At 50.4% G+C, this 17,556-nt stretch overlaps 1 protein-coding gene across 5 annotated transcripts; it reads left to right on the top strand.

Moving 5' to 3' along the window:
* Positions 1-5,508: 5,508 nt before the first annotated feature.
* Positions 5,509-17,421, top strand: TMEM61 (transmembrane protein 61). 5 transcript variants are annotated; one of them, XM_085067511.1, is made up of 3 exons: positions 5,509-5,986; positions 14,335-14,733; positions 16,887-17,421. In XM_085067511.1, exons 1-3 carry the CDS (start codon positions 5,850-5,852, stop codon positions 17,170-17,172), a joined length of 822 nt encoding a protein of 273 aa, XP_084923637.1. In that variant the 5' UTR covers positions 5,509-5,849; the 3' UTR covers positions 17,173-17,421. The 5 variants fall into 5 exon arrangements, with proteins under 5 accessions (XP_084923637.1, XP_084923633.1, XP_084923635.1 ...); XM_085067507.1 differs by having other exon boundaries at positions 5,866-5,987; positions 14,329-14,733; XM_085067509.1 differs by lacking the exon at positions 5,509-5,986 and adding an exon at positions 10,501-10,539 and having other exon boundaries at positions 14,329-14,733.
* The last annotated feature ends 135 nt before the right edge of the window (positions 17,422-17,556 follow it).

Here is a 17,556-nt window from a genome sequence, read left to right as displayed (position 1 = left end):
AAGGACCTAAATAATTATTCCTGATCTGAATGTGATCAAGCACTGGGTTTATTGAGTAATAGCATCATTTATTAATTAGGGGATATTTATGCCTTCAGTGTAAATACTGTTTTGAAATTATTTTTATGAAGAACCATTAGAAGTGCTTACAATGTTTTTCATGTTTTGCTCTTGTTTTTGTAAGGCCCTAGGCAACAAGAAGGGGGTAGGTGAGCTCAAAGATTGTGATGTGAAACTGCTTTAAAGCGGAGGAGTGAACCACCATTGAGATTATGGTAAAATTGCTCGTGTACCTACTGATGCCAGGAATGAGAAGGGGATGGGGGAAGGGGAGATAGAGATTAGAAATGCTGCTGGTTTTCAATTCTAGTTATTCTAGTGATTTGAACAAAACATCATCCAACGATCTATGTAGGCTTAAGAAATCATCATCTGCAAATCTGGTTGGAAGAGCTAAGGTTCCCTTGGTATCTTGGTGAGACTAAAATCCCTGGTTTCTTCAATTAAATTATCATTTTAAGTGTGTTTAAGCTGTTATTGCTTCTTAAAAAAGCAGTCCTTTTCCCTTCCTCTCCTCCCTCCCTCCCTCTCCTGCCATCCCATCCACCCACTCGTGCTGTTCTGGGCATGCTGTGCAGTACAAGTGCTTCTGCTGTCACTCAGTAAAACAGGTTGGAGAACTGATCTGACTGAAGAATTAAACTTTTTTTTTTAAATCAGTTTTTTTTTCCTCCCTAGATCAGCTCCCTGGGGGAGTTCACCCCACGCACGCTTGTGCTGGGAGCAAAGCAGGGGCCTGGTATTGACCATGCTGGAGCTCTCCATCCTCTTGGGGAGAATTCATCCCAGATGGCCCTGCCAGCCCTGCTGGCACTCTGCTCCTTACCCAGCAGGGCTTGCTGGTAACCATGCGAAGGCTTTTGGGCAGAAGATGCAGCAGTTTGTCCAAAGAGACAGGGAAAAGGGACACAGAATCATAGAATTGATTAGATTGGAAAAGCCCTCTAAGACCATCAAGTCCAACTCTTCCTCCAGCACTGCCAAGGCCACCACCCCAAGTGCCACATCCACACAGCTTTTAAATCCCTCTGGGGATGATAATTCCCCTACTGCCCTGGGCAGCCTGTTCCAGTGTTTGATAACCCTGTCTGTGAAGAAATTGTCCCCAATATCCAATCCAAACCTTCCCAGCACAACTTGAGGCTGCTCCCTCTTGTCCTGTGCCTTGTTTCCTGGAAGCAGAGCCTGACCCCCACCTGCCTCCAACCAATTTTCAAGGAGTTGTAGAGAGCCAGAAGGTCCTCCTGTGCCTTCTTTTCCCCAGGCTGAGCCCCTCCAGCTCCTTCAGCCTCAGACTTGTGCTCCAGACCTTTTCCCAGCTCTGTTGCCCTTCTCTGAACACACCCCAGCCCCTCAATGTCTTTTGCGTTGTGAGGAGCCCAGAAACGCACACAAGATTCGAGATGTGGCTTCATCAGCACAGAGCACAGGAGGAAACAATCACTGCCCTGATCCTGCTGGTCACACTGCATGATCATAACATACAGATTATTTGAGCTGCACACAAAAGTAGGCTGAGGACTTCTGTCTCTGTAGGAAAAATAGCAAGAGGCGTTCAGTGGCACCAAAGGACGGCATTGAAGAGCATCAAAAAGCCCTTTTTTCCCCCACAGGCTCTCACAGCCCTGGTACTAACTGCCACAGAGCTGCTGCTGAGCAGTACCAGGACATTGAAAGGACAGGCATTTAATAGGAACAGTTATGAAAACTGATAAAGAATTTTGGGAAAACTGCAAGCCTGCTTAAATCCACAAACAAACCAGCTGATGGTTACCAGGGTTAGGAGTCACCTCCCTTCAGTTTTCCTGCACGTTTGTTTGGTGCAAAGCTGGTGCTATTTGAAACAGGATCGTTTCTGAGGGCTGGAGGGAGGTGGTGCTCAAACTGCTTGTGAGAAGCTCCCTCTGCTGAGAAATCCAAAGCATGTTCAGTCGCCCTGAAGGGAAATCCTGTAGGGGAACACAGGCTGGAGTGGGGCTCCCTGGGTTAACCTGATGTTGCTCAACTGCCTAGCTTCCAGATGGGGTTTTTTGAAAGGTATTTATCAATGGGATATCTATTGCCCAGGACCTATTTCTCAGGTTTCACAAATGTTTCGTGTGAGGGCGTAGAGATGAGTGGAGTTGGTGAGGAGAGCAGAGGGTTTGGTACAGCACCTGTAGCTGAGCTGGGGTGTCCCTTGAGAAATCGGTCAAAAAGAGAAAATGGGATTTTAGTTACTTTAGAAACTTCCAGATAGCTCTCAGGGAAAGTGAATCACCACCTGAAGGCTTAGGCAAAGTTAGATTGGTGAGGCTGTTTTAGGTGTAGGCAAACCTAATGTGGAAGAACTTGTTTAACACCTGTGTTGGGGAAAGCTCTCCACATGAATTAGTCCACCCTGTCCAGTGCACTGAGTCCTCAGGATGACTTTGCTCTTTCTTCCTTGCTTTCCCCTTGTCCTCTTAAGGCTGCAGTCACCCTGTTCACACTGGGAAGGGCTTCACCAAGAGAAGGAGTGCTGCAGGAACCAAGGATACCTGGGCTGTATCCTCTGTGCTCTGATACCAATCATGTTGTGTGGCCCCACTCCTCTAGTGATGAGCTATTGTAGGCAACTGGTGAGACCCATCAGCATCTTGGGAGGATGAAATCAGGAATACTGATGATGGCAGAGTGTGTTCCATCCTTCAGTGGCTCTCTGCATCAGGAGACAAGGTCAGCTGCTGGTCAGCATGTTCACAGAGCTGCCAAAAAAACTCCCAGTGCTGTGGAACATACGAGAGCTTTCATGTATTCTCTGTGATGTGCATTAAATCCAGCTTTACAACTCCCTCTGAAAGGATACCCTGTCTGGGATTTATAAAAAGAATCACTTGTCAAAACAGAGAGCCAGACTGGGAAAGGAATTCAGCCCTCCCTTCATTGTCACTGGGGCCAGTGTCCTCTGTGGCAGAAATGAAATGGCTGTGGCACAGTAGTGGGTGTGGAGAGCTGGTTAATGAAGAACTTAGGGTTCCAGCACTCTGAAGGAGGCCACATCCCTCTGGGTGAGCAGTGGGGGACAGCGAGCTCATGGCAACCATCATTTGGCTTCACATCCCTGAGAGTGAGGAGGGCAAGTGGGTGAAGAAGCAGTGGTGCTGCCCTGTCTCCTTTCATTGGTGAGATCCTGGGGACACTGACTGTGCTGGGCATCAAAAATGAGCTGCAGTCACTGAAAGACAATAAATGGGTTATTTCAGACTCATGATATAATGGACACATATACCAGTGGCCTCAGGGTGAACTTTGTCATGGAGGCAGTTGTGAACCACAGCTGGTGGGGAATGACTGCAGGGTATCCTCTCCCATCACTTGCCTCTGGAATCTTCTCTCTTGGAGTGGCAAATGCTGTGGGAACATGCAGGAAGCATTCGGGGCTAATGTGATGGTGAAGGCTTGCCAATGTCACCCGAGGAAAACACTACAAGTTGTTTTTCTCTACAGGCCAAATTTTTCTTCTGTTTTCAGCTCCCAGCAAATCTGCCTGTGTGTTTAGCCTCCCAGTACCAGATGTACTTGCTGGTCCTTTTCCTCCAAATAAAGCTAAGGCTTGCACTGCCTTGGCTGTGGCCATTCTCTCTGTCTGGTGCTGTCACTCTGTCACCTGTCTGCTTTCATTTATTTCAACGTTTTAAAAATTTCATGGGCCCAATCCCAGATGATGTAAACTGATAAAACTCCTGGCCATACTCCAAAAACATCAGTGTAACTGTAGGATCTGGCCCTTTGGGTTTACTTACCTATGCCAAAGAAAAATAGAAAAGCTGTGAGCAAAGCAAAAAAAAGGAAAAGAATGGCTGGAAAAAAAGAGTTTAAGATGTTGGTTATATAAGAGTTGTATAGTTGTTAAAGTCACCTAGCATATCCTTTTAATAAACTAAGAAATTGCAGCCAGATAAGTTAATAATTAAGGGTGACAAAAATACACCATTGTTCCAATAATAAGGAACTGTATTGGTCTTATTGAAGATAAATGGAGGCGTATTTAATGTGGTTCAGTGCTATGCTGATAGACTACAAATGTCCTTTTTTCGCTAGAAAACTCAGTATAAAATCAGGTCGAAAGCTGATTGCCAGTATTTGTTCCCTCCAAGTTGCTCAGCTCCTTTCAACAGCAGATGTGCCTTGGAAGCAACTCCCACGTGTATGGAGCTGAGCAGAAGGAAGCTGGAGGCTTTGAGAAGAGGTTCCTGCCCCTTTCTGTGGAGAAAGACATGATGTGCTCCCACGTGTGGATCATCTCATGGAGGTACAGAATGATTTTCAGACTGAGTACAGGATAAATGAACTGGTCCTCAGCTCTGCAAATCAGGGACTGCAAAAGGTGTCTGCACGGAAGGTGATGAGGATGTGATTGCTCAGTTTCCTTTAATATAAGAAATTTCTGTAGAATCCAGTTTGACAGGTTGGTTGGAGCCATACCTAGTAAAGTGAGACAGCAATTTCAGTACCTCCTGACACAACCAAACCCCAATTTTTTTGTACTTCCAAAAGTAAGCATCAAAATATGATTGCTGCAGCGCTGTGCCCATGGGGAACAGTGGCCTTTAAATACCCACCCACAGAAACCTTGTGACTCACAAATAAATCTGAGAGTGGGTAAATGCACTGATGCTGCCCCCAGCTCATGTTAAACTCCAGGTGCACTTCCAAGTCTCATGGGTTGAGCTGGAGACTCACACAACTGCTTTCTTTCTCCTCCTGCCCTCTCCATCCTTGGCAAGGCCCATTTTTTACAGAATGCTTAAGGAAAGCATTGAGATATCAGCCAGCAATAAACCATTGTCATCCCAGAGCAGTTAATTACCATTATCTCTGGTATCAGCGCAGAGTCTGTAATAAGCTCTGAACTTTTATTGCACTGAGGTGTCTGCTTACACCCAGACTAATGCAGATTATAGGGCTGGGATGAATTCTCCCTCATGCTGGAATTGGCAGAGTGAATCACAGGGCAGGAGAGTTTCATCCCTCTGGGAGGCAACGAGTTGCCTGCCAACAAGAGCTGGCACTTCTCTAGCACAGGAAAAGTGCCAGGGAAGTGAAATTCACCTTTTTCAAATAAGATGAGTAGCCAGGGGAAAGGACAGGATACATTTTGGGGAGGAAGATTAACCCTCTGGATCCTGGGTGACTTCCCAGGGAGGTCGAGCAGCGAAGCCTGTGCTCTCCATCAGGGATGGCAGGTCTGTGTCTCAGGGATGCTGCTGAGGGGTGCTGTCTGTGAGGTCCTATCACAGTCTGAGGTGCTGATGTAAGTCATCTGCATGTGGTGGATGGAGACCTTTCTTTTCAGTCTGAAGGCAGCTAATCCAGGCAATGTTTTCCAGCTGTTTCTTCACACATATCTTTGTAAATGCCTCTTACTCACATTCACATCCTCCTCTTTCTTCCAAGTCAGTACAGTCTGTTTTCCTCAGAGAGATCACGGGAAGAGATGGGAGCAACCTGTTCCTACACTTCCATTTCTGCTGTTTCTTTCAGGCAGAAATCAGGAGGACATCAGGAGTGGGGTCTCCTCAGAGCCTCATACCACAGAGCTAGCCAGAGTGAGAGCCAAATTCCCCGTTGAGGGAGCTGTGGCACTGGAGATGAGTGTTGATATCCTCTGACAGCCTGGCCGTGATTCTTTTAGTGCCATTACAGAGAAGTTTCAGCCTGTTATTTCCCAAACTCACCTCCTGTCATTTCTTGCAGAGTTTCAAAATTGTCACAATTTTGTGAACAATTGTCTCCAGTTACCTAGAAACCCATGTAAGAAGATGTAAATGTTCTGGGTTAAAACAAGGCAAAGGGTGCAGGCAGAAATCACAGAGCTCTTGCTGGGTCAGCAGCTGATATTGCAGATGAGCTTTGAAGAAAGCAGCCAGGCTTTTGGGCACAGCAGGACAGCAAAGGCACCCCAGGTGAGTACTTCACTGAATTCAAAGGGAATTTCTTCCAGGTGCCTTGTGCAGTCTCTATGTCTGTGTGCATGCAAGTGTGCATATGCTGAATCAAATGTACTGGGAATGCTGCTCTGCTGGTTCTTAACTACTTTAGGTTTGTAACTTAGGTCTGTAAGTAAGTTACTGTTGTAGTATAGTAAATCCTGTGTGAATCTTTTGTTATATTGTTTAACTTAACTGGTAACATAAGTTGAGTCTGCTAGGTCTAAATGCCGTTAATTTTAAATGCTGTTTATTGAAGTATTGTTGGGCCTTTAGGATGTGTTTCTTTTTACCCTTACCTTCTCCCGTCCTTTTGTCTCTCCTTCCCCAGCCCAGCCTCCACACAGATGATTTTGGGTTTATTTCTGTTTGGATCGATTGACACTGGATTTTTCGTTTGCTTTTTTTCTCTCTATGCTTTAACCATCTAGTAAGTAATGGAGTGAACCTTGCCAACGAACTTTGTTGTGCTGTTGCTTTTATATTAAGTCTGTTTTTGCTGATACCTTTGCTGGTGATTCTTTAACAACCTCAGAACACTATTGACAACACTCCTCCTTTCAGCCATCCCTTGCATCTCTCCCCAGGCTTCACACTTCCAAGAAAATGTTTGTAAGGTTTGCTGGCAGCATAATATCCCTCAGCCACCTCCCTGCACAGCACTCTGTTGTGAACAAGTGCTTGTGGGCAGCCTGATGCCAAGGCAGGCAGTGGGATAATGCAGGGGCATTGGAAAAAAGAAACCAGCTGTGGAACATCTGGGACAGGTGTGTGTTGGACACTGAGGGCTTTTTTGTGGCTCCACACATGGTGGCAACCAGAAGAGCTAGATGGCTGCTCCATACTTTTTTTCTAAAGTTTGTAATTAATGCTGCTTTGAGCTTCTCTTTTGCATTTTTGTGCTGAAAAATAAACAAAGCCCAACCCATTCCCTACTCCCTGGAGACCTCTGTAACAGCTGCATGCAGCAGAGGCATGAAGAAGCACAGGGGCTTGGGGATGTCAGCATAGATGTAGTTCATCTCACATCTAATGCTGTGTTCACTGGAAATCAAATTTAGCCAGTTTTGTGTTTAATCAAAATGCTTGCTACTTCTTTCAACATCAGCATTTGGAATCAAGGATACACAGGAGCTTCAAGCTCAGATATCTGAGGTGTGGAATAAAGCAAACTCCTGTCATGTTTCAGCAGCCAGGGCAGGTCTTCCATAGCTCACTGCTCAGGTGTGGTAGATGCACTTGTGACTGACATCCAGCTTGACAGAGGAACCTGCAGGGCTGGAAATCAATGTTTCCTGACTGCAGCTCTCACTCTAGCAGAGCTGCAGCAGCTGTGGTGTGTAAAACATGCTGCGTGGTGGGTTACCCATGTGTAACACAACTGGGGTGGCTCTTCATGGATAAAGAAGCTCAGATATGGGGCTTCCCTAAGGCAAAATTCACCAGGAGCTCAGGAAAAGTTTTGTCTGAATGAAGGCTGAGCTGAAGCATCAGGATTGAACTCTTTCCTTCCTTCATCCCTTTTCAGGCGAATTTCAAATCCTTTGCAGACTTTGTTGGGAAGCTCCTAGGAAGCTGCTTCTGTCTTCAATTGCAACACAGAAATTTCCCTTACAGGAAACCCAGAGCTTTATCATACCCTTTTACCTACACAACAGCCCCAACAGGAGTTGGCACCACAGCCAGGTGCTCCTGTACTAACACAATTCCCAAATGAAGAGCTGAAGGAATTTGAGAACATTGCTTGTCCATAAAGCCCTCTGTGGATGATGCTATCAGTACTTTCCAAGTCTCTTTCCAAGACTTTCCACCACAGTTGAGTTCCTCAGTGTGGTGCAGCTTTACAGGCTGCTAGCTGGGACATCATTACAGCTGAGTAAGCAAATATTTCAGCTTTGAAACACTCAGAGGTTTTGGGTCCAGTGGCTTGCTGGATGATGGACATAGCTAGTGCAGAAACCACTTCAGAAACGGGTGTTAAAAAACTTTATGCACATCTTGCTCTTCTGTTATAATTCAAACTCGGTAAAAGCCATTGGAATGAAATAATAAGATATATTACAAAGTACATATTGTGGTATGAAAAGGGCTTCTGCAGTCAATAAAGTCTCGGGGCAAAAACACAGCTGTCTGCAGAAGGAGGTGAACAAAAACCACCCATGCTTTGTGGTCAGGGGAAGATCTCCTTTCACATCCAAATGCTTTCCTGCTGGAGAGCACAAAGGAGTGTTCCCAAACCCCCAGCTGCCCATGCAGCAGGACCACCACAGAGACATCCATGTCCAGCTGCAGGTTCAACCCCAAACAAGCCAAAGGACACTGGTGAATGTTGCATCATGTGAAGATGTAGGGCAAATATTTTCAAAGCCTGGGTTTGCTGACTGGATTAAGTAGGAGTGCCAGAGACGGTATGTCAACTAGCACAACTAATTAGGCATTTTAAGAGGATGCAAATTAAGGCAAAGATAAACAGCAGGAGGTTTCTCCTTTGCTTTACACGTGTTGGATGCAGGAACTGTTTCCCATCTGCACATCCTCATGGCTACGTGCTGCAGCTCCTTATCAGCCTGGCAGGCTGCACCCACTCCTGCTATGCCCAGTGGCCCTTGCTGAGGAAAACATGAGATTTGCTGGCCCCTGGGAATGGCTTCTCAAGGGATCTGGATGACATGGATGCTTTATGCCTGCAAAGCCACATCAATGGCTCTTTAGTGACTCTGTCATGGGGGGCAGGACCAGAGGTGCTTTGTATGGGCAGCTGGGTGTGGTGCAAGTGGCCTGTGTGCCAAATCACTGATGGACACTTGTGACCTGGCCCAGGTCCCATGTGTAAGGATTCCAGCAGGGAGCCTGGGCTCTCCTCCTCTGGACTTGGTGCATCTGAATTCATTCTTGACTTGGTGCTCTTGGTATCACCCTCCCTATTGTGACAGGGCAGAGAGTCCACGCATATGCACACACACACCTCTTGAAAAAGCGGACTTATTTATCTTGATTATACAGTGAAATGCACTATTCTACATGTGATTTGCTGCAGTAGCAAAATTCGGTGAACAGTGAATCAAAAAGCAGCACTTTTTGTGCCAGCAGCGTTGCTCAGGCTCAGCATCCTTACCTGGGGGAGGCAATTACTGGAACAATCTCTTTCCCCGTTCTTCCTTTGTTCTTGTTCTTGCAGGGGCTGTAGATGTCTTTTATATCTCCTTGTTTTCTCCACTGCAGTTTCACTGTACATGGGATGTTTTACATACTTTGCACAGATTTTCTGTCTTTATTCTGGAGAAGCCCTTTCCCTGTGCCCTGTGTTGCAGCACCTTGTCCACCAGCAGGAAGAGGGAAAATGCAGTTTGGCCAAGGTGCTGCTAAGCAGACAGAGTTGCTGGTACAGCTCAACACTTCCAGCCTCTGCCTTGTGGTGGAATAATTGTCATGGTTTTGTGGCTGCCTGTGGGCCAGATCTCTGGGGAAGGCAGAAGGTTGTGGATGGTTGTGGGGCTGGAGAAACAGTGTGTTGGCACAAAGCCATCTCACTCTGCAGCCCTGTGCTGGGAATAGCATGGAGTCATGCTCTAATGCCACCTTGAAGTGCTTCAGATCCTGTTTGACAGTAAAATTTCAGTTAAATACAAAATCTGAGCAGGTAATGAGCAGACGAAGGTGCCTCATTGTTCTTCAACAGGGTAACTGGTGATTCACAGTGCCCACATCAATGGGTGCTGGCCTTGGGGACTTCTGCCCCATGCTCCTCTGTGATGGAGACCCAACGTGCTGCAGGGCCAGCTCTCCATGTGCCTCAGTTTGCCACGTGTAAACCTGCACAGTGTCTGCTGTACACCCACACCTTCTCAGCTGGGCTGAGTGGCTTCTAAGCATGTATGAAGCAGATATGAATTCCACAGCGGGGCTTTGCATCATTCCCTGCAGCCTGTGCAGGTAAAGCCTGAGCTGGTTTTGAGGTGAGGAGCTCCAAGCAGTGCAGGAACATCAGCCCAGGGTATCTGCAGAAATGGCTCTGCCTGTCAGTGATGCTCAGCTGTAGCTAAAGAGCAGCATGGTGGATCTGTGGGGCTGTGAGATGCACAGCCATAGCACATCACGTTACAGCAGCTCTTGATCAAATCTTCCTCCTGCTCTCTAGTGAGGAACTGTGCCTGAATCCAGATGCTGTCGTACCGACCGTCCTGAAACTGAGATCAGAGCACCCTCAGCTTGTTTAATATCCAGGTGTCCTGAGTGCTGCAGGGTAATGGTTTTAAACTAAAAGAGGGTTGACTGAGATTAGAAGTTTTTTTACATGAGATTGATGAAACACTGGCACGGGTTGCCCAGAGAGGTGGTGGATGCCCCATTTCCGGAAACATTCAAGGCCAGGTTAGATGGGGCTCTGAGCAGCCTGATCCAGTTGAAGATATCCCTGCTGGCTGCAGGGGGGTTGGACTACGTGGCCTTTAAAAGGTCCTTCCAAACCCAAACAGTTCTATGATTCCATGAACTAGGGAAAGGGACAATATTAGCCTTTGACAGAGAGGTGAGCAGAACTGAAGCGGTCGCAAAGCAAGGCTGGGGCAGAGACCCTCCTGTGCTGCAGCGTGGGTGTCCCACACAAAGGACAGCGGGGATGTCCCCAGAGCAGGGGTGTCCCAGCCGCAGGGACCCCTCACGGGCTCCGCATCCCGAACTGCCGGGAGCGCTCCGACGGGACGGAACGGAGCGGGAGCGCGCTGCGGGGAGCCGGGAGCCGCCCGCCCGCCGGGCTGTGCATTACCGGCAGGGAGCGGCGGTCCCTGCCCGCCCCGAGCCGCCCCCCGCCCGCCCCCGGCCCCGCCCGCCCCGCGGGCCGGGCTCGGCGGAGCCGCCGCTCGGCCGGAGCGGGCTGCCGGCGGCGGTGAGTACGCGGCGGGGCCGGGGCGGCGGGGGGACACGGGCAGCCCCCGGCTGGGCGCTGTGCCGGGCGGGACGGGGGCTGTGCCGGGGGAGAGACCCCCACGGGTGCCGCCAGGACGGCCACCTCCTTAGAAGGGACGCGGGGCTCAGGCATCGCCTGGCTGGGGGGACACACGTGCCCTCCGCTGTCCGAACCTTCCTCGGGAGGCTGAGCGCACCGGAGTTCTCGGATGCTCTTCCAAAGCATCACTTATTACTTTGCTTTGCATAGGGAGCAAACCCTCACTGATAACTATCACGACAAAATAGCAAATTTGGATAAAGGCAGGAAGGGATCTCCCTAATGACATGCTCACGCTTTGGTGCATCTCTGCCCGGCGTTCTTCTTCTGTGACTAAAGGTCTCCAGCCCCGCGTGGAAGGACGGTCTGTAAGTGCCGTGGAGGGACGGGTGTGGAGGTGGATTTCTGCTTGATGGCGGTGGGAGAGGTTCAAAACTCTTTTCTTTTCTCGTGTTGCTTGAAAAGAGCGTTTTTCTGAGTAATGCTTAGTAGACCCAATGAATCACCATCTGCATAACTTTATATGGGGGCTGCTATTCTCAGCATCTCACTGGAACTATGTAAACTATCAACATTCGTATCTGTTTGTACATGCAACGTGCAAATCTATTCCCCGGCAAACTATTTCAGAGCAGGTCAAAGGAGGAGACAGGGCAGAACAAAATGTCAGGGTGGCTCGGAAAGTGGAGAAGGCTGTTTGGGAGCCGGCAATTGCCATGGTCAGATGGGCAACCCTTCCGTGAAAACTTGTGCTGGGAATGCTGGCGGGGAGGGAGATCTGCTGTGCGGAGTGCCCCGGGAATTGAGCCGGGAGAGGCTCCGGGAGCAGTGACTCGGGTCCTGCCCCAGCCTCGCACCTCGCTCCCTGCCTCTGCTCCTTCAGACCCTTCTTCCAGCGGCTGGTGTGCTGAGAAAACACCGTGGGTCTTTTGGAGAGGCTCAGGAGAGCTGTGGCAGCCCGAGAGCAGGCTTGGCAAGGGGACGGTGCGGTGGCAATGTCACCCAGCGGTGGCAATGTCACCCAGCGGTGGCAATGTCACCCAGCGCGGCGGAGCTGCCCCCGCACAGGCACGTGCAGGGAGGCTGGGGGAGCTTTCAGCGGCGCTCCCTGCGCTGCGCTGGATTTGTCAAGAGAGAAGAGTTTATTCTCTCGAGCTGTCAATCTGTCACCTCCCAGAGGCTTCTCCACCTTCTCTCTGCCTCCCCCTCATTGCCAGCGCTCCCAGATGTGCGCTGTGCTGGAGGCTGCAAAATTCCCTGTGCCTAGGCAGGGGAAACACAGCATCTCCTAAATCTCACCAGAGAATTCATGGCATCTCCCAAACCTCGCCAGTCTGACCCCAGAATGAGGAGAGTGTTGACTGCAGGAGCTGAACATTTCAACTCTTGGTGCTGGTCCAATCCAGGCTTTCAGTTTGGAGTGACCTGACATTTCCATGCAGTTGGATTGAGAGCTTTGCTGTAGGGTTTTTCAGGTGGTGTTTTTTTCTCTAAACAATATTGGCTGAGCTTTTTTTTTGTGAAATTGCGTTGTTTTCCAAAGAAGCTGCATTCACAGGTCAGTGGGGTCCTTGTGCTCTCCTGAGCATCTCCTGCTCCAAGGCAACCTGAGTCCAGCTCTTCTGTTGTGTCTTGCTCATGCTCAGTGATGGTTTTGGGGTGCTGATCCCTGATAGCATCTAATGCCATCCCCAATAATCCCTTCTCCATCTCAGCTCAGCCAAGCCCCTGCCGTTCAGGAGGGAGCATCCAAACGTTTCCCCAGTTACAGAGGGAAGCTCTGCCTTCTCCAAACCTGGGAACATGATCTCCTTCCAGTGGGTGGTCACAGCTGGTGACCATTGGCCACTGCCAGCCTGGGCAGAAATTCGGGCTTGTGACCCTGAGACAAGAGCTGGAATGTGCTGCTGGGGCTCCCAGTCCTGCAGCTTTCCTGCAGGGCACCGAAATCCCATTTCTCATCAGTTTCCTTCATTACATGTCCATTAGATCAGATAGTGTTTCTTTCATTACAAGGTAATTTGGCTTTCCATTTATTGGGCCCATCTGATAAATAATGGCTTGAAATAACATAATTCCACCTGACCTTGATGACACCAAGTTCATGCTGGACTTCTGCTCCCTGCTTAGTTCTAACTCAACACTTCCAGATCTCAGGGTATGATTTAAGACTCCTCTATTGGAGATGAGCCCTGCCTGGAGGAATGGAGACCAAAACCACCACATTATCTTCTGGTTACTGACATACAGGCAGAGTGATGAAAGCAGAGGTCACAACCCCCTCTGCTTGAGCTGCTCCTCTGTCCTGGCCATCCCTTCTGTGTGGGTACTCTACTGGCACTGCCACCACAAGAAACCCTCACAGAGGAGTCACCCAGGACTGAATCTGCCTGGGGCTGTTGATGCTAAATTCTCACATGGTCTGAAGCTTTTTGTCCATTGAGAAGTGGGAGCTGAACCTGTTCCTTCTTGCTGGGCAGCAAGCAGGGCCCAGGGGATGTTGTGGGACCTCTCTGCCTCCCTGATTAGCTGTTTTTTTGGGAGATGAGATGCACAAGCCGAGGCAGCAGATGCTTGCTGTTTGCTGGAGAAAGCAATGGGGACTGAGATCCCAAACCAGCTCCCCCTTTCCAAGTTTTGCAGTGCCAGGGAAAGTGGAGCATGGTTGCTCTCTGTGTGTGATGTTTAGCTGAGAAGAGCCACCCAGCAGAAACATGTGGGACTACCTCATCTGTTCAGTTCTCAAACCAACCCCAGACCACCCTGACAAGGAGGGTGAATGTGGTGATAACACCTGCAGGATCAATCTCGACAAGAAGTTGAGAAAGTTTGTGCTGGAGCTGACCCAGGGGAGCAAGGTTTTGTGTGCCAAACCTCATGTGGATGAAGATTGAGCAGATTTTTCCAATGTCATCAGTTCTGGAGGAGAAAACAGGCACACTGATAATTTGGAAGTGATGACATCTTAAATTTACGTCCCTCTCTCTGACCTCTTCCATAAGCCATGTAGTGAGAACCCAGGAAACCCAGCTGGCATTCCTCCAAGTTGGGGAGGAAATCTGGAATAAAACCCAAAGAGAAAAGCTATGGAAGCCCCTGGAGCTGGGGTGTCCATCCTGCTTTTGTGGGAGTGCTGTGCTGTTCCTTGACAATTAGGATGTTTTTATGAGGCTGTTGGAAAGTTTATGGGTCCAACCTGGCATTGACTTTGCTCTTCCCATCTGAGATGGTGGAAATGCCCCTTCTGATGGTCAATAATAACCACTAAAGAGGCTGCAATCCTCAGCGAGGTCCTCGCTCAGTCATTTTCTCCTCTGGCAGGTCTTCCCTGAGTTTCTCCCCCTCAAACCCATCCCCCTTCTTGTCTTTCAGGACGTGGGCTCTCTCATGCCTTATCTCCCCCTTCTCCCCTCCTAAAACCTCCCGAAGGATGGCAGCCTCCTCTTTCCGCTACGGCATGACCATCACGGGGGCCGTGCTGCTGGTGACGGGGACACTGTGCTTTGCCTGGTGGAGTGACGGCGAGGTGGGCTCGGGCAGCGGCGCTCGCCTCCTGCCTCCCCGGGAAGCCGAGGCCGTTCCCAGCTCCTCCTCCTCCAGCGCCCTGCTCCGCTCCGTCAGCTTCTTCTGCTGCGGCATCGGCGGCATCCTCCTCATCTTCGGCCTGCTCTGGTCCGTCAAGGCCAACGCCAGGGTGGTGTCCAGGCGCTACCAGTACCATTTCCCCAGGGACCTGCAGTACTTCACGGCAGAACCTCCGGAGAAGTGGAACTGCAGGTGGGAGCCACGTCCCTGCTCGGGTGGGCAGAGGTGGAGGGTGGGTTTGGCTGTCCCTGAGCTTCAGTCTGCTGCCAGCCTTGCTCGCTGAGGAACAGCAACACATCCCCACAGCTCAGAGCCTGCTCTGTGCTCTCCTCCTGCTCCTGGAGCAGATGCTCCTGCTCATTAATGTCAACCCTGCCCGCCCCCTCCATGCCCACACTGGCTGTGCCCACGGCTGGCTCGGCTACATCCAGCTCTCCTTGCCCTGCAGGGCCATCACATGCCAAGGGAGACATCTCCTTAGCAGGGCCACCAAGCAGAAGAATGCATTGGTTTTCTGGCAGAAGGTTTGGATGTGGGGGTGGGGAGGGGTCACCCAGACTGCTGACTGTTGGATCCTGCCCTAGTCTCCCAGGTCTGCCATGCTCTGTAAGGATAAGGGTGCTTAATACATTCTAAATGGAAGCAAATTCTTTGTTGAATGGGAGTTAGATGAAAAAAAATAAGGAAAATAACCCTTGGAATGACATCAAGACAGCAATGTAGGCAGAGGGTCCTTTATGAAGCCCATTTTTTCTATAGAAAGACTCCTTGCCCTGGCCTGAATAGCACTGCTGCTTTTTGGGTCTTCACACTGTTCCACTGTGAGCCTGAGATTTATTCCCACTTTTTGATTTAAAAGTTTTTTTATCAAAATGGTTATTTTTTCCAGAGATTGCTGTGGAAGCAGAGCCAGCCAGCCCTTCCCAGTGCTGCTTTATGGGGTCACAGCAAAGATCTTGGCTCCGGCATAAATCGGGCTCTGGGGAAAAGCAGCACTAAAAGAAACTCTTAAGAACATTAAACCATAAAAACTTAGTTGGAGTGGGAGGCACGTTCCTGGTTCTCCAGGGGTTTCAGTGCCCATCTGGATATCTGTGAGCTTGTGAGCCAGTCTGGGTAGCTGGGGGGAAGTTCCTTGTCCCAGGATGTGATTTTGCTGTGCCCCCCGTGGGGAATGTCCCCTTCTCTGAGCTCCCAGCTTCTATGCTGGATGGAATGCAGCACCCTGGCACTGCTGGTGCTGCAGCAGCTCCTCCAGCCTCAGCAAAGCATCCTGTGCTGGGATAAATCCCCCTCTCTGCATTTCCAAGGCAGCATTCCTGTGCAAGCTGAGTCTGTTTGGCAAAATCCCAGAGAGCACAGAGGCCCGGGGCAGTCTGTCTGGGACAGAGACCTGCCAAGTTCAGGATGGAGGCATCCCTGTGGAGCACGTGGCTTTTCCTTTGGACCAGCTGTGCCCTCCAATGCCTGCTGCCTTCCTAGCACTCTGGGCTGGGTTTCATCTGCAATGATGAATTGCTTTCACAGCCTCCCCAGCTTTGGGGCTGCACCGTTCCATAGGGTGCCAAGCAGGGCCATGCACAGGGCAAAGGTTGTCCGGAGGTTTTCCCTGTACACAAGCCATGTTTGTTCAGCAAAGCACTGCTGGAAGTGGCACCAGGCTTAGCCAGTGCAGGGAAGGCTCTGGCTCGAGTGAGAGTGGGGTATGACCACAGTGACCTGGGGTGCCTGGTGCTGGTTTGGGTTCTTGTGTCAAACTGCTCCCTTGGCTGTTGGCAGCCTGTGCTCTTCGAGGGGGTGAATTCGGGGTTAGGCATGATGAGGGTGCTCTTCTGCCTGTGGGACCTTCTTGCAAGACCTCATGGATGGCTTCCCACCCTCCTGGTGCTGGGAAGCAGCTGATATGGTCATCCCTTGACCCTGAGCATGCAAAACGTGCCCATGTGCCATCCCCAGCACATGTGTTAATCTGCTCAGGGATGCTCCAGACAATGGAGTTGCTGGAGTGTTGGGATGCTCCAGCTGATGGGGCACTGGGATGTTCCAATTGATGGGTTCTGGGATGCTCAGGCTGATGGATGCTGGGATGCTCCAACTGATAGGACACTTGGATAGCTCTGGTTGACAGGACACAGGGATGCTCCAGTCGACAGGTGCTGGGTGTTGGGATGCTCTGGGTGATGGGGAATTAGGATGGCTCTGGCTGATGAATGCTGGGATGCTCTAGTCAGTACTGGGATGCTCCAGTCGGTGCTGGGATGCTCCAGTTGGCTGCTGGGATGCTCCAGTTGGCTGCTGGGATGTTGACAATGTGCATTGCTGGGTTCCCTCCTCTTCCCCCACAGCACCTGGGACTCCAGTGCCATCCCGACCTACGAAGAAGCCCTGACCTGCAGACCTGCCCACGGCGCCCCGGCCTACGTGCAGCCCCCGGGGAGGAAGGAGGAGCTCACGCCGCCCCTGTATCGCTACCTGGAGGAGGAAGAGGGCTGGCAGGGCGGCCGCCGGCGCAGCTCCTCCGACAGCGCCTTGTTCCGCCCCAGCCCATCCTGGCTGGACACGCCACACCCCGAGGAGCAGCAGGCAACGCCTCCCCCCAGCTATGAGAACATCAGCGTCCGGGGGGTCTGAGCTGGGCAGCTCGGGCCGGGACTCTGTGGGTGGCTGCCCAGTCCCTCAGCTTTAAACTGAGCCTCTTCCTTTGTGGGGTGAGAGGAGGGTGGGCGAGGAGGAGCGGGAGGGGTCAGCCTGGTTTTCCAAGCGATGCCTTCGGCGCTGTTGGGGCTGTGGGTCCTGCAGGCGATGTGTTCAGAGCGTCGGGGGTAACTGGCATGTTTGAAAGCTTTCATATTTTTAATAAAACCACTGCTGGTTTCAGAGGCTTTGCATTCCCTGCTCTGATCCTATTTTGGGGAGCTCCTCTCAGGCCAGGAGCTGCCCACTCAATGAGAAAAGCTGCAGCAAAGACTGGAGAATCCATGCAGAGAAAGCCCAGCTCTGTGATGCCCCATTTGC

The sequence above is a fragment of the Lichenostomus cassidix genome, chromosome 8 (genome assembly GCF_008360975.1).
Source record: "Lichenostomus cassidix isolate B80296 chromosome 8, HeHo_3.0, whole genome shotgun sequence".
NCBI lineage: Eukaryota > Metazoa > Chordata > Aves > Passeriformes > Meliphagidae > Lichenostomus > Lichenostomus cassidix.
This window is presented reverse-complemented; position numbering and strand designations above follow the sequence as displayed.